This window comes from Malaclemys terrapin, chromosome 9 (genome assembly GCF_027887155.1).
Source record: "Malaclemys terrapin pileata isolate rMalTer1 chromosome 9, rMalTer1.hap1, whole genome shotgun sequence".
Lineage (NCBI taxonomy): Eukaryota > Metazoa > Chordata > Testudines > Emydidae > Malaclemys > Malaclemys terrapin.
Window position 1 is genome coordinate 13,484,877 of NC_071513.1, and position 14,989 is coordinate 13,499,865.

At 40.8% G+C, this 14,989-nt stretch overlaps 1 protein-coding gene across 2 annotated transcripts in view; it reads right to left on the reverse strand.

Moving 5' to 3' along the window:
- CUL4B (cullin 4B) overlaps window positions 1-12,083 on the reverse strand; it is a 35,275-nt gene extending 23,192 nt beyond the window's left edge. Inside the window, exons 1-5 of one of the 2 annotated variants that reach the window (XM_054038757.1) lie at window positions 11,942-12,083; window positions 10,309-10,815; window positions 6,457-6,572; window positions 1,135-1,238; window positions 13-82 (exon numbers count right to left, since the gene is read on the reverse strand). In XM_054038757.1, the coding sequence (XP_053894732.1) occupies window positions 13-82; window positions 1,135-1,238; window positions 6,457-6,572; window positions 10,309-10,519 (501 nt within the window). In that variant the 5' untranslated portion in view covers window positions 10,520-10,815; window positions 11,942-12,083. The other variant, XM_054038756.1, reaches the window with a different exon arrangement.
- Between the last annotated feature and the right edge of the window lie 2,906 nt (window positions 12,084-14,989).

The following is a 14,989-nucleotide window of genomic DNA, read 5'->3' on the forward strand; positions in this document are numbered from 1 at the left end:
AAAAAAACTTACCATTTGTCTGCAGTGATCTTGCCAACATTTGTCTATTTTCTTTAGAAAAAGAACACTGTCCAGCGAATCCATGAAAAGGCAGTTAAGAAAATTATGACCAAAATCCCATAGCTGACATTAGCTACATAAAAAGCTCAACAATACTTGTTTGCTTTTCCACCATACTTTCAGTAGAGTGCATCACAAATTCACTAGCTACCTTTTGGAAAGGATCACAATTTTTTTTCATATGCTATTTTTAGTTTCTATTAGTCATGGTTATTAACAGTAGTTCAAGACCAGGGTAAAATTATTAAAAGCACCTAAAAATCACTCAGGAGCTGAAGTCCCATTATCAAAAACAAACAAACAAAAAAATGTTTGGACTCAGAAGCCTAATCTCCATTAACAATAGTACTTTGCTAGCATATGGAAAATTTCCATTATATGTTGTTTTATTCAGACACAATGATTTACTAAAGTGTAAACATACAGAATGTTACAGTTTCAGGCCATATTTTCAGAAGGACTCAAACTTACAAAGTTTGCACACGAGATCATTTCCAAGCACAAATGCCAGAATTAAGGTGTCTAATACCAAACATGTGACCCCAAATCCTATAGGTACATATCTAAACATAACATTTGCATCCACATTTTATTGTGGGCACAAAATATGCAGGTGTAAAATTAGTGGGTTATTGAAAGTCTGGCTCTTGGTAAAGTACTAGCAATAGTCCATTTTCCATTTCAGCAGGAAAGCTTTAAAGATCCCAAACCAGTAACTGAGTACTAGATATTTCTAGATTCTTAATACAGTTCAAAACTAAAGTTGCTGAAATTAATTCTCTTTGTTTACCTGCACATAAAGCAGTTTCGGGTGTCTTCCTGTGCATTACAACAGTTGATGCCATTGCTAATACTTAGAAGGTGCTATAGAAGTGTGTTATAAATAAAACAGTTCAGGGACTGCATTCATTTTGCTTCATTATTCTCTGTGAAGATCCCAAATGGCTTTACAAACATTTATCTTCCACAATGCCAAACTATAAGATAATGCTACCTCCCCAATGCCATCAACTGATGCACAAGAAACATGACTCCTGAGATTGGCAGATGAAAAGACTTTCAGTTAAAGGATATTCTCTGAATTGGTGAATTTGTGCTTTGATGTGGTCTTCACAAATCTGTCTCAATTGTTTATACAAGTTTGCAGAAATCTTGTAGGAGCAGAGATTTTCGACAGCCTAAAATAAATAATGAAACAGATATAGCAAGATAAATATGAATTTCTCCATATGGCTTCCATTAAAAAAAAATAGCAGCATGATATGTTTGTTTTTGATCCTTGAGCAAGATCTACCGCTCTTGAACTTTACATTACACACTGCTGCTTACAGAGCACAGTAGATGTACAAAGCACTTTACAGCAGTAAGAAGACACAGAAAGGGCCTGCCCCTAAACAGTTCACAACCCATGTGTCTACAGACTTCAACAGGAGCCTTAGCATACGTCTACACTGGAATAAAAGACCTGTGGCACAGCTACAGCTGGTCTGAGTCAACTGACGCAGGCTCACAGGGCTTGGGCTGCCGGGCTAAAAACTGCTGTGTAGATGTTTGGGCTCAAGTTAGAGTCTGGGACCCTTCCCACTCAGGAGGCCCCAGGGTTTGGGCTCCAGCCTGAGCCTGAATTTCTGCGCAGCAATTTTACAGCCCTGCAGTCGGAGCCTTGTGAGCCCGAGTCAGCTGACCCACACCAGCTGCAGGTGCTTAACTGCTGTGTAGACATATATAAGTGCCCAAGTGAGAAACGCAGGATTTGTCCCTAAAGGAACAAAGGTAGTTCAATTTTCCAGCAATTTATGGGTTTTATTACTCTGAAGCACAGACACTTAAGGTTTTATTTTATGAGCTACTAAACTTACCAAGCCATTTGCTGTTCCACGGGGAGAGACAGGGAAGCCTTAGTGCAAGAGAGCATGATTTCCACTGTCACCCTTTCACACTCCCCACTTCAAGTTCCCTCTAAATCCTGAGGTATCCTGCAACATCTCTCCAGGTCACACAGGCCTAATTATGACCTCAGATTTTTTTGGTAGTGCTCTGTGTTCTATACTTTCTCAATAAAATATCTTAAACTACCTGAGGGCATAGTTAACTATGAGCATTTGGGTGTGATTTAGAAAAAATGAATCCATGCATCCTGGATGTTTAAGTGGGAAGTAAAAGGCAATTAAGATAAAGTCTGTAGGCATAATGGCAATGTGAAGTGACATTGCTTGTTATGTGGATGGACCCTCACCTGGTGTTTTCCTAATTTGTATTGATCGTGTTTACATAGAATGCACATGAACAACTTTAACAGTTAGGTTAACAAGGTTTTTGTGTAAGAATATGTGGAGATCTGTAGAAGAGCTAGTCTTTAGTTCCACATGTATTGTCTCCATGATTGTCAGACTGTATTTGCTCAGTTCACTACAAACTCAGCCTGGGATCTGACAGTTAAGTTGGGTTCTTTCTAGCTTCTGCAACAACAGTAAAGCATTAAAGACTCTACAATCCAAAGTTAGCAATTCTGTGAAATGAATGCTGCTCACTCACCCATAATTATATTAGCTCCAAAGGATGAACAGGGAGTAAAAAGTAGTACAAACTTCCTTTGTCAGAAACAAGCAGTTAACTCTGAATATATATGGGACGCAGATTTACGGAGTTAGAATTCATCATTTTTTCAATATAGTTTTAGTCATGAAAGCAAGATGTATCAACAACACATATACAAAATGCTATATAAGCACAAAATGGTTGAGTTCTGGCTGCCGGGAAAGCCAGAACTGAATTTCCTGATATCTGAGAGTTCTTGATTATATATATATATATTTTTTAAATTGTATGCATCTAACATAAGGGTTTTCAACCATTTTTTATTTGTGGACCCCTAAACATTTTTTGAATGGAGGTGCGGACCCCTTTGGAAATCTTAATTATAGTCTGTGGATCCCAAGGGTCCATGGACCACAAGTTGAAAACCACAGATCTAACAGAAAACCACTGTACAGTTCTTTGTTCGGTTTGATGGCATATGGGTTGGAGTTTTCTCCCTTTCTCTCATGCTACTATAGCCTACGTTGTCGGCTTCTAACTTACATATCATTAAAATGTGAGAAGTCAGATCAAACTTTCAAGTAAACACAGGATACAAAATGTAACCCCTCTTCCACCCAAATGGGCTGGGGGGGGGGGGGGAGAAGGGGGATGACTACTGGGGGCTGGAAATATGGAACACCACCTTCAAGCCAGATGCACAATCCCTCTGCACCCATTCTTCTAGCTAATAAGCAGGATTAACAATGGCTGGCTCTCCATACTCCGTAGGGCAATGGTTTCTGGCCAATTGATCTGCTCCTGATCTGCACCCCTCTTTGCCAGCCTATTTTGAGGTGTTACAGAGTCCCCCCGACCTTAGAAAACAGTGGCTGCATAAATAAACGCTCCGTTTCCCACTCTTTGCATGGATAGCAAGGACTTACGCACTTTGGAGGACCCTCTACAGGCCCATTATGAATGGATGGATTTCATCCCAGGTGTATTTATTTCAATGTGTAATAAGTGAAATAAAACTCAGATGATTTTAATGTATGAAACTTCACACATATACATGTATATCTGGAGTTCTACACAGTCGTAAGTATTGGAAAATTCACGACACGCTTGTGTCAAATAGGATTTTCAAACCTTTTGTTTTGACACAAGAAATCAAATACAAAATACATGCATTTTAATGGAGAAAAAATTCCACACAGTGTGAAATTTCAGAAAAAAAACAGACAAGCTTTTTTTGTTTTGTTTTAAAAGAGGCAGATAGAGGGAATTTCCACTGAAAACCGTGTGCTTTTAAATGGAAGTATCTCCGAGACTGTATAATTGCTACTGCAACATTGTACTAGATCAATATTTAAAATAATAGCAATAGCAGAATGTCTTGTGATTATTTGAAGTTTTACCACACACTACCTACTTGCCGTTCACAGAAGTGGGTTGTTCAGAATAAGACACCCTGCCTCGGGATTCTGCACTCTCAGATGTATTAGCCATACTCGGGACATGGGATCAAGGCTCCCCAGACCCATCTGGGTATTGTGAAATTTACATTTGTTTTGGGGGAGGATAAGGAAGAAGAGAAGGCAGGCGGGGAAAACCACCCATGGCTGTCTGAGAACACAGCAATGGGTACTTCAATAAATGGTTAAAAAGCTGACCTTTCTTATTTGTAATCATACATTTAAAACAGGGAATTACTGCCCAAGTCTAGTACTGATGTACTGAAGAAAATTATTCTGAAAAATAAACATTTGTATAAAGCTTTCAGTTCTCCAGGATTATTTAGCTGCTTATCTATGTGCACTCTTCCCCAACTTCAACCTGATGAGTAGAAGAACCAACACAGTGCTAATGGCTAGTGGTCTAAAAAATTAAAGGCTTAAAAAATGTTCACTCGGTGGGATTTTACTGGCAAACAGATGTGTCAAACCAAGAAGCTTAGCTCTGTTCAAAAACAAAATATGAATAAATCCTTTTGAAGAGTGTGGGAAGGAACCTCTAGAGGCTCTTTTTTGGCCATTCCTCTCTCTGCTTAGATAATGGTGTCTGCCAAAGCATATTTGGAATCAGATCCATTTACTAAGCAGCTGTTCACAAGCAGCACTGATTTATTTACCATTTAAAATACTAGCAATCACTATTACTATTTTTAAATTAAGACATTTATTTTTAGATTCAACTTAGAGGGCAGTCAAGTATGAAATGTTCCTAGTCTACTTGACAATGTTCCTAGTCTCTTAAATATATTTAAATAATTGTAACATTACAGCTGAGATTTTCAACACATATGTCAGGATATTCAAAGTCATGACACTCAAAATAGTTGTAACTCACTCTCCTTGAGCATAAGTACCACAGAGAAACCTGGTTTGATATTAACCTCCAAGAAGGCAACTTCATTTAAAATTACTACTTTGAAGTAGTGGCAAGGTTTTCAGTAGGACTTTGTAGATAAAGGTCATTTCAACTAGTTAACTGATTTGTTTGTCCTCTGAGTGGTAGATTAGCCCATGATTCACTTTATTTTTTAAAAACACGTTTATTTGTAGTTCTGCATTATTCAATACAGTATAAGCCTATTTGTACTGAGGTGAAATACCCTGAAATCAACAACTGCACGTGTATCTAATTTGCCATCAATTCCTCCAAATGCTGCAAAGAAGGCACTCTTTATTGTGGAACCATGCACGTGCCAAACATGAAATTTCTCAACCTCGCTGGTTTTGATTTAAAAATTCTAAACAAAGAATCTAAAGTGCACGTAACATGCAGTGGGTGGGGAGGAACATGGGAATGACCCAAAAAAAAAAAAAAAATTCAGCCCATATTCAGGCAATTCAACCCATCCCAAACTTCAATAAGACCTAAAAATAGAATGTCATCACATATTTGCTGGAGTTCATAATTCACCTTTTTGAGAAAAAACATGAAAACCTATCAAACAATAAAAGCTTGAAAATAGAACAAAGAATAGAAGTACTTCTTTATAACTAGTTGCAGCACTAGGTGGTACAAAAAAACCCTAAGTTTAGGGAGTCCCAGTTATTTTGACTAAACAAATGTAGTGAAGTAACTGTACATGAAGAACGCAGAAACAGAAATGTAATTATATAAAGACTGAAGAGCTTATAAAAAAAGGTCTAATACTCAATTTAGACCTGACAGCATTCTTTAAAAATAAATAAAATAAAATAAATAATCAGGGCAAACTAATCATTACTAATGATGGGGGGGGGGGGGGAAGTAGTTTGAATGTTTTCACTGTCAAATATACATAATTCTAATGGCAAGCAATGACAACCAAATGAATATGATTTTCATGAGGAAATATCGTGACACATTTTACACCTACTTTAAAAGTTAAATTATTTTTTTTTAAATGGTTGTTTATGATCCTAAATTATGAACAGATTGTGTTTAGACAGACACAAATAGATTACATTTTAATCCAAGTTGTCCTTTTCTTACCTAAACACCAAACGTTTTAGGATTTCATGTTTCTCCTTGAGCAGCTACACAGCACAAACTCAAAAGCAGTAGTAAAGGGAATACAGCTCCTTGCCTTATTTAATTCGTGTCAACTGTTGCAAGGGAAACCACACCTTAGATTATGCTCTTGGCAGGTAAAAAGGTTCTCAGTTCAACTTTAGCTCTTGCAAATCCTTTATTCTGGATTTTTAAATTCACTTTGAGAAACTGTTCTAAGTAAATAGTTTGTTCACTAGGAATGTAACTACAAATTGTCATATTTCCTTTTTTTTTTTAAATCATAAAAATCATTCTGAGAAATGAAAAATGAACAGAGCATATCCAGATTTTATTTAGACTGAAGGGCTTTAAATATAGACCGGGCCCACTTACCTGATAGAGCTCTTCTAAATTGTACTTAATTGAAGTACTGTTCTGGATAGCTTCCACAGCTTCTTTCAATTTTTGCCAGGTTTCATCTGTGTAGTTTTCAGGCAATTTAGGTTTATCTAGGATATAAACAAAGGTTGAGATCCTATTTAAGGAGAGTAGAAAATTCCAGCTGTTTTCTGATGTGAAGATGACAAATTTGCAAAAACATTCTAGTTTCCACTAAAACATACATGAAGAAAGTTTCTTTAGGCATATATCAGATTCTGCTTTCATTGTTAGGTAGCAAGGAAATTCTAAGTTTCAACTTAACTCTCAGTCTTCAAGTCACCCTGTTGTGCCTGCACATCACAGCACTTGTAGCAGATACCAGACACTGGTCTATAAACACTGCAATACCTATGACTTAACAGTTCAAGTGAAAAAATATTGTCAGTCTATACTTTCATTAATACTGACTTTTTATTAGGCTAGCAGCACATGACAAAATAATTAGAAAGTGACATACAGATTGATCATCACGTGTTGGTAAGATGGAGCCAGCCCTTTTTAGATATGTATGACAGATGTTCCAAGACAGACAACTGTATATACCTAGTAAGAACGTTGTAATTATTATGTACTACTCTTCCTCACAACCTGAAAAACATCTATACAATGGCCAAGTGGGAAACCAGTGAAGGAGACTCATCCCACCAATTTATGCAGGTTTCAAGCTATATTTACACAGGAAACATTATGATTATAGACCTTTGTTTGCAAAGAAAACCTTCCAATCTGAACCAATGCAGTGGTGTTTTCCTAGGTCTGCAGGTTCTGGCCAGTAGGTGTATGTTATGTTTTTCAAGCCCTGTTCTTTATGTTCAAGTACGTCAAACTTGGAAAAATTCAACTCCACTATCATTTAGTACAGCCTTCTTCCACTGTACATTACCTTCAACAAAAAATTATGTAAAACGGGTTAACAAAAATCTCCGAAGTCAAATCCTCAGTGCTGCAGTGAGTTTGATTTTTAAATCATAAATCTAACCACAAAATGATTGTCTAAAGCAAGTTTATGGAAATATTTGGGGATTTTTTTAATGAAAAAAAATAATATTAATTAGCTCAGTAACAGGATCCTGTGAGTAACATTAGCCTCTGGCAAGGGCTAGAAGTGCAGCAGAAGTGGAGACCTTAATACCTATGAGATGGAGAATCCCTTGTAGTGTTCAACAGGAACCCTTCTGAACAATTAACACAAATGGATGAGATGCCTAAATGATTGGTTCTCACTCTCTTTCAGCCAGGATCATAGCCACATCTCAAGGCATCAAAAAATATCAGGGGTTTCAGGACAGAGCAGACTTAGAATTCTAAAAACAAAATACTTAAGTGATCATCTTTGTTCCAAGAGGAATATTGGGATATGGGAAAGGAAGGGAGGGGAGGGAGTTTAAAGAGAAAGACATGCACACTTTCAGGTCAAGTTTGGCCCATAGTTTGGGTGTTGCAAACCCAGTTTTTAAACAAAATTAAGACAACAGAAATTTGTGATTGGGGGGGGGGGGGGGGAGAAGAGAAAGAGAGGAAGTCATAATAGAGACAGGTATTTTTTATATATATATATATATATATATATATATAAAAATAATTTCCTAGAGTGTTGGCAATATTCCAGCATTATGTTAGTTTCCCATTCAGGTTCTTATGCACTAAGTAGAAATGTGATTAGCCCACTTTCACTGTCCAAGCTGAGTGAATTAAAAAAAGCAATATATAAATAAAACAGTGAAAAAATACTGTTTTTAAAATGTATTCTAATTTTAATAAGGTGTTATTAGTAACACAGATAAGGGCATAATTAAAAAAATATTTTCAATCTGTCATTTAATGCTGACTCAATAAATAGTAGTCACAGAGCTGGTAATTTTTTTAAGTGTCAGACAACACAACAATTCATAATATGCAACAAGTGGTCACAAGAATGTGTAATCTACAACATTAACAAACATTAAGTAAGTTGTGAAAAGCTACTGCCATATTCCGTTCACCTATGACCTGTAAGAGAAGCCATAAACAAAGACTAGACTTCACTATCATGCATCACCATCCTAAAATTCCAGAACTCAGTCAAACTAAATGAGGATAGTGCATTCCGCAGTAGGGTGGAAGAACTTTTTATAAGTGCTATCATGAATACCACAGAGCACAGTTATAATCTAATTTAAGCACCATAAATTAGCACTAGATATAGATGCACTACAAACTTACTGTCCTGAATAAGAGAAAAAAACCCTCTCCTCTTGTAGATCTTTAAAGCATATGAAGAAGCACCTCAGTATCCTTTGGGATGCAAATGTTGTATCAGGGGTAGGCAACCTATGGCACATGTGCCAAAGGTGGCATGTGAGCTGATTTTCAGTGGCACTCACACTGCCCGGGTCCTGGCCACCGGTCCAGGGGGCTCTGCATTTTAATTTAATTTTAAATGAAGCTTCTTAAACATTTTAAAAACCTTATTTACTTTACATACAACAATAGTTGAGTTATATATTATAGACTTATAGATAGAGACCTTCTAAAAATGTTAAAATGTATTACTGGCACACAAAACCTTAAATTAGGGTGAATAAATGAAGACTTGGCACACCACTTCTGAAAGGTTGACAACCCCTGTGTTATATAAACCACCGTTTGTTCAATGTGAGGGAGTAGAATAGGGGTCGGGAATTAAGTTGTGAGACTACCCTGTTTCCCCGAAAATAAGACAGTGTCTTATATTAATTTTTGCTCCCAAAGATGCGCTAGGTCTTATTTTCAGGGGATGTCTTATTTTTCAGAAATGAAAAATGCCTTATTATCGGTGGATGCCTTATTATCGGGGAGGTCTTATTATCGGGGGGATGCCTTATATTACAACGAGAGGCAAAACTGTAAGTAGGCCTTATTTTCGGAGGATGTCTTATTTTCGGGGAAACAGGGTAGCATGAGGTGGTGCAGAGGGAAGAAACAAGAAAAGGTGCATGAACCTTGGATTTTGCCCATGGTTTTCAGGTAAAGTGACAGGCAGCTCCTTGAAAGCTATGCACATCCTATAATGGCCCATAATGCAGCTATTTGCTGAAATAGCTCTCAGGCAGCATCACATCAGCCCAAGCTTTGCTTCTCTGCTTCTGCAGCAATCAGCTCTGTCACAATGCTGCCTGGCCTGACATAGCACTCCAAAACTCAAGCAACAAGAGCAGCACACATTCTTCTGGTGAGAGGATGGAGAAGTGGAGCAACAAGGAGAGGAAAAGACAAAAAAAAAAAAAAAAAAAGAAGAAGTATGCCAATCCATTTAGAGACCTGGGAAAGGGAAGAGCAGCTCAATCATAAAAGCTTAGTAATCACCTACAAATTTAAGTTATTTAAAAATGAAATAAAATAGACAGAGACCATACCATGAGATGGACAATTATCTTATCTTCTGCAGAGACCTGTCAAACACCCTGGACTAAACTATTTGTTGTTTCTGGAGTTGGAATTACTACATTAGGGATATCAAATGGTATCATTCTGAATAAGGTTGATTTAAAAGCAAAAATCAGGAGTAAGAGGTCTCAAATCCTTCCTCTCAAGAGACACAATGAAAGCTGCCTTAAAAAGTAATCCCAAATGATGGAGTTTGCCTCCAAGTGTGCATTAGATTTGGCAAGTCTACACCATAAGAGATTATTTTCCTTTTTACATACAGATTCAGGCGTTCACCACAGAAGTGTATTTCCAATAAAGCCTATTTACAAGCCAACTGGATAGCTTGTCATGTTGAAATAGCACATGAGTTGAGTGTCAACTCATCAAAGGTGAGGACAAATTATGGCTTGTTATTACCTTTAAAGTTCTTGATCACTAACTTCTTGGCAGAGCCAGGTTTACTGTTGGCGAAACTGGAGACCGTGGAGGAGGCAGCTTTGGTCAAGCCATTTGCATGGTGCCCCACTGCCACTGAAGAAATTAAAAGGCTTTTATTTTTGAGCTGTTGCTGGTGCTGCTGCTGAGAAGATGCAGCAGGAGAAGAGGATGAGGAAGACTCTTCAGCCATCTTCACATCTAGTCCAATAAAATCCAAGGAGTCCTCAAAGCGCAGCTTCTTCTGCAGGTGATGGTTGGATGAGGGGCCCCCCGAGGAGGTGGTGATGATGGAGGAAGATGATGATGAGTTGTTTTTGGAAGGAGAAGAGGAGCAGGAGGAAATGGAATCAAACTCTTCTCTTTCAGAATTGTTGCTGCTGTTGTTTAACTTTCTCTTCTTGCAGGAGGAGGAGCTGCTGCTGCTATTACCATCAGTGGCAGGTCTGACCTCCTGAGCTGCTGCTGGGGGGTTGGGGGAAGAGAAACCTGTGGGAAACATGAACACACAGAGGTGAACAGACTGAGGGGCATCAAATTCTTTTGGTGTGACACACAAAGAGAGAGTTAGAGTCAGTCTCTGGTTTGTCTTCTCTCAGAGGAGTCTCTCAACTCCTCCTTTTTGCCAGCAGAGTCTTTCAGTCCCCCCCACTCCTTCACTTTCTTCTCTCGGTAGAATCACTTGTTTCCTCTCTTCGCTGCTCCTTTGTTTCTTCTCAGTAGTTTCTCATGCCTCTCTTGCTTCTACGCCTCTCAGCAGCGTCTCTCTTCCTTCTTCTCTCCACCCACTAGCCTCTCCCAGTCCTCCTCTTTACACCTGTATTCTACCTTTTCTGCTCCCACTGGGGCCTCTCAATTCCTCACTCTCTCCTTCTTTTGCTCCTACCCTCTTTCTTAAAGAGGAAATAAAAGGGGTGAGTGAGTCTCTCTCGCTCCCTCTTGTCTATAGACCCCTTTCTCCACCTCCTCCCTTGCCCGTTTCCTTCCTTCCTTCTCTTCCACCTCAGCCCCCGCCCCTCTCGCCTTTTCCGCTCCTCTCGCTTTAGCTCCCCCGCTCTCCCTCCTCCCCCCTCTCTGCCTCCTTCTCTCTCTCCCGGGAGGGGGGACGGGACGGATCGGGGCTTGTTATTGTCAATACAAGGGAGAGAGGGAGCCTAAAGATGGCGGCACATCCGGCCGCCAGGCATTCTGGGAGGCAACCGCCCGGAAATTCTACCGAGGGCCCCAGAGCGGTGGAGGCCGGAGGGGGAGAGTGTCTCTCGCCACTGACAGCCCGAAGTATGTGGCGGGGGAATAGCCTCCCGGCGGGGCCTTCTCCCCACTCGCCGTCTGGCGTAACCTGCCACCTTCTACCACCCCTTCCGCTACCCTCTGACCTACCGGAAGTGATCATGGTGCCGGCTGCTCGCGCCGGGGGACGGGACGGTTCGTTATCCCCTCGCGCTCCGGAGCGTGGGGTACGTCGTACGGCAGGAGGCGTGGCTACAGCCCGACTCCGCGTGGCGGGAGCAGAGGGAGGGGTTGGGCTGGTTCCCTGTAGGGTCCCGTGCCTGGGTTACGCCCGCCCACCCCAGCCCTTGGAGGGGGTTGGTCTGATCCTTGTCGGCTCCCGTACCTCTGCCCTGTCGAGAGAAGTACGTGCAGGCCCTCGTGGGGCCTGGGCCACTCCCGCTGTCCAGCTCGGGGATGGGGCGGCTTGGGCCCGGCTTCTCCCACGCTCGCTCAGGCGGCGGGGGTGCCCCCTGGTGCTGCTCCCTGGGACTGCTCCCTCCCCCTTAGCCGCTGCCCTCCCCACAGGCGCTGGCAGAGCCGGCCCGGGGGGAGGGGACGGCTCCCCGCCCACTTAGCTCGCGGGCTGATCCGGGCCTGCCTCCCCTGGGCTGTGCGCGGGAGGGGGGATGCCTGTCGCCTCACGGCCCTGCCTCCCTCCGTGATCCGGGGGCAGCTGGGTGAAATCCCCTCTCTGTCGCCAGATGTCTGTGCCCTGGCTCTAAGCCTTTCCAGCAGACGTGTCTGTGTAGGGCGTGTTCTCCTGCGCTCTGAGACCGCAGACTTGAAGGCTAGAAGGGACCATCTTGATCATCTAGTCTGACCTCTACCCTGCACAGTACAGGCCCAGAACCTCACCCGCTCACACATCTTCAGCTGCTTTGTGTCCCTCGGGCTGCAGATTGTGTTGTCTTCCTACCTGCCCCTCTTGGGGTTTCACAGAAATGAGTGGGGGCGGATGGCCCGGACCCTGAATGGCTGCAGGGGCAGACACCCAGGTATGCTGGGTTGCTCCCACATTCAGTGCATGTACTGCAAAAACTCACAGTCAAGATAATGTAGCTACATTGTCACCCTGGCCCTGTGCCTATGCTGGCATACTGTAAGTGACCTACTTTACAGCTGGGGAAGTATTCTGGAACACTTGCACTTTTCTAGTGCCTTCCATTTGAGGATGCTCTCCCAATATTAACTAGGCATCACCAACCCTTGGAGAAGCAGGTACGTATTTGACAAACAGGGGGACTGAAACAGCTGAAGTGCAGTGACCTGCCCAAAGCTGTGGTAGAGCTAGAAAGATTCCAGTTTTCAGTAATCCTGGTTTTGTTCTTTAACCACTAGGTACCACTCACTTACACAATGGCAAACAGTAATATGCAAACAAGAATTGAATTAGAAAGTTGGGCTAGACTTATTTAAATGATGGTATCTTTGATCTTATTCTCAAATTTCAGACTTTAGTCAGTGGTTGACTTATAGTGGAAAAGGAGGGTCCCCCCGCCAGCTAATTTTGCAAAAATCAGGTGGGTTATTTTTTAGAAAATTATAACTCTTGTGAAAATTTGCATTAGGCCATAATTTAGCAAATTTTAATCAAAATAAGTTTGGCTTTTTTATAGTTAACAGCAGTGGTTCTCAAAGCCGGTCCAGGAAGTGGTGCGGGCCGAGGGATGTGCTGGCCGCCCTTCCCGCAGCCCCCAATGGCCTGGAGCGGCAAACCGCGGCGAGTGGAAGCCGTGATCGGCCAAACCTGTGGATGCAGCAAGTAAACAAACCGGCCCGGCCCGCCAGGGGCTTTCCCTGAACAAGTGGCGGACCAGCTTTGAGAACCACTGGTTTAGAGTCAGAAGCATTGACATCAGGATGGAGATAATTAAATTGCTTTTTTAACACCCTTTTGTGCTACTGGTGTGTTTTCATCATCCGAAAAAATACAAAAAATAATCCATCAAGTGTACTGTTGTGAGTCACTAAGGACTGAGATATACTTGTGGAAGTAACAAAACAAGCTGTGGGTGCTATGAGACCCTGCTGCTGCAGACCGTGTCAAAGGAGTACTCACAGGAGCTCACGCACTTGTGTTTTTTGGGCAGAAGAGGTCCTCAAAGAGAGACTGCTGGCAGCTATGTTATGATAGAAAAAGATATGCTAACTTATCTTGACAGAAAGTATGGAGACATGGAAGTAATTTTACTGAGTTTTGCTGGACATTTTTTTTTCCGTCCGAATAGTAGAAAAAGAACTCCTGAGTCCTAAAACCTAATTGCACTGATGGATGGAAAAATAACTCAGGAGTGTTTTCTCCAGATGCAAGATATTTTGAACTTGCTTTTGAGTGGATCCGTAATAGAATAAGTGTGTAATTGATTGGTTCCTAATAGTATAATAAAGATAAAATATAACAGTGTTGCTTTTATTATCACTTAATTTTTTAGCCTAGTTAGTTTAGCTAGTCTTTATCAGTTTGCTTTTCATTGTCCACTTGTTCACCTCTTCTTAAATTATTCAAGAATTGTAAATGCTGTATATTTAGAACCTGATCCTGAAAGGTGATTTCACTGGAAGTTGAGAGTGCAAAGCAGCTTGCATGAGGTCCTCTGCATAGAAATGCTACTACTAATAAAGGTGTTATGCAACCTAAGAAACAGGCTTCTGTGTAAATCTTGGTGAAATTAAGAATGATGGACAGTTGTTTTACAAAACTTCAGTTTAAATGCTTTGAGGTTTATTCAAAGACACTCTATGCAAACAAATTCAGATCATGCAAAAACTAAAGTAGCTTTGAAGTCTTTGCAGATGTGCCTCCAAAGACAGTCATATGTATGGAAGAGAACCTAGGGGAATTGGAAAATAGATAGTGATGTCCTGCCTTGGGACCCAGTGAGACTGAAAGAGTTCATCTTATCAGAAGAAAGGAGATGCTAACTTCCCATTGGAAAAAACCTCTATGTGAACCCCGGGGCCAAATTATGCCCTCAGTTATACTGGTGTAAAACCACTGATTTATTTGGCTACACTGAATTACTCCAGGTTTACTCAAATGTTACTGAAGGCAACATTTGGCCTTATGTTCTTAATACTATCTATATATTGTGTGAATATAGTAGTTTCTTAACTGTAATCCTCTAAAAAGGGTTACCATATCTAGCCAGGCTATGATTACTAAGGTGTAGCTGTTTTACAGAAAATAAATGTCTTCCAAAGAGCTCAAGAAAATCCTCTTGAAATAGTTTTGTCATTGTGACAAATTTTTCCTCTTGCTCATACTCCAGTAAGAGAATAACAAGACTATTTGTGCAAAAGATAAAATGAGGTCCCTGATTATTTTTTTTAAATGACATGCAAGATAATTGCTTTTTAAATTACTTATACACTTTTATTTATATAATGTTGG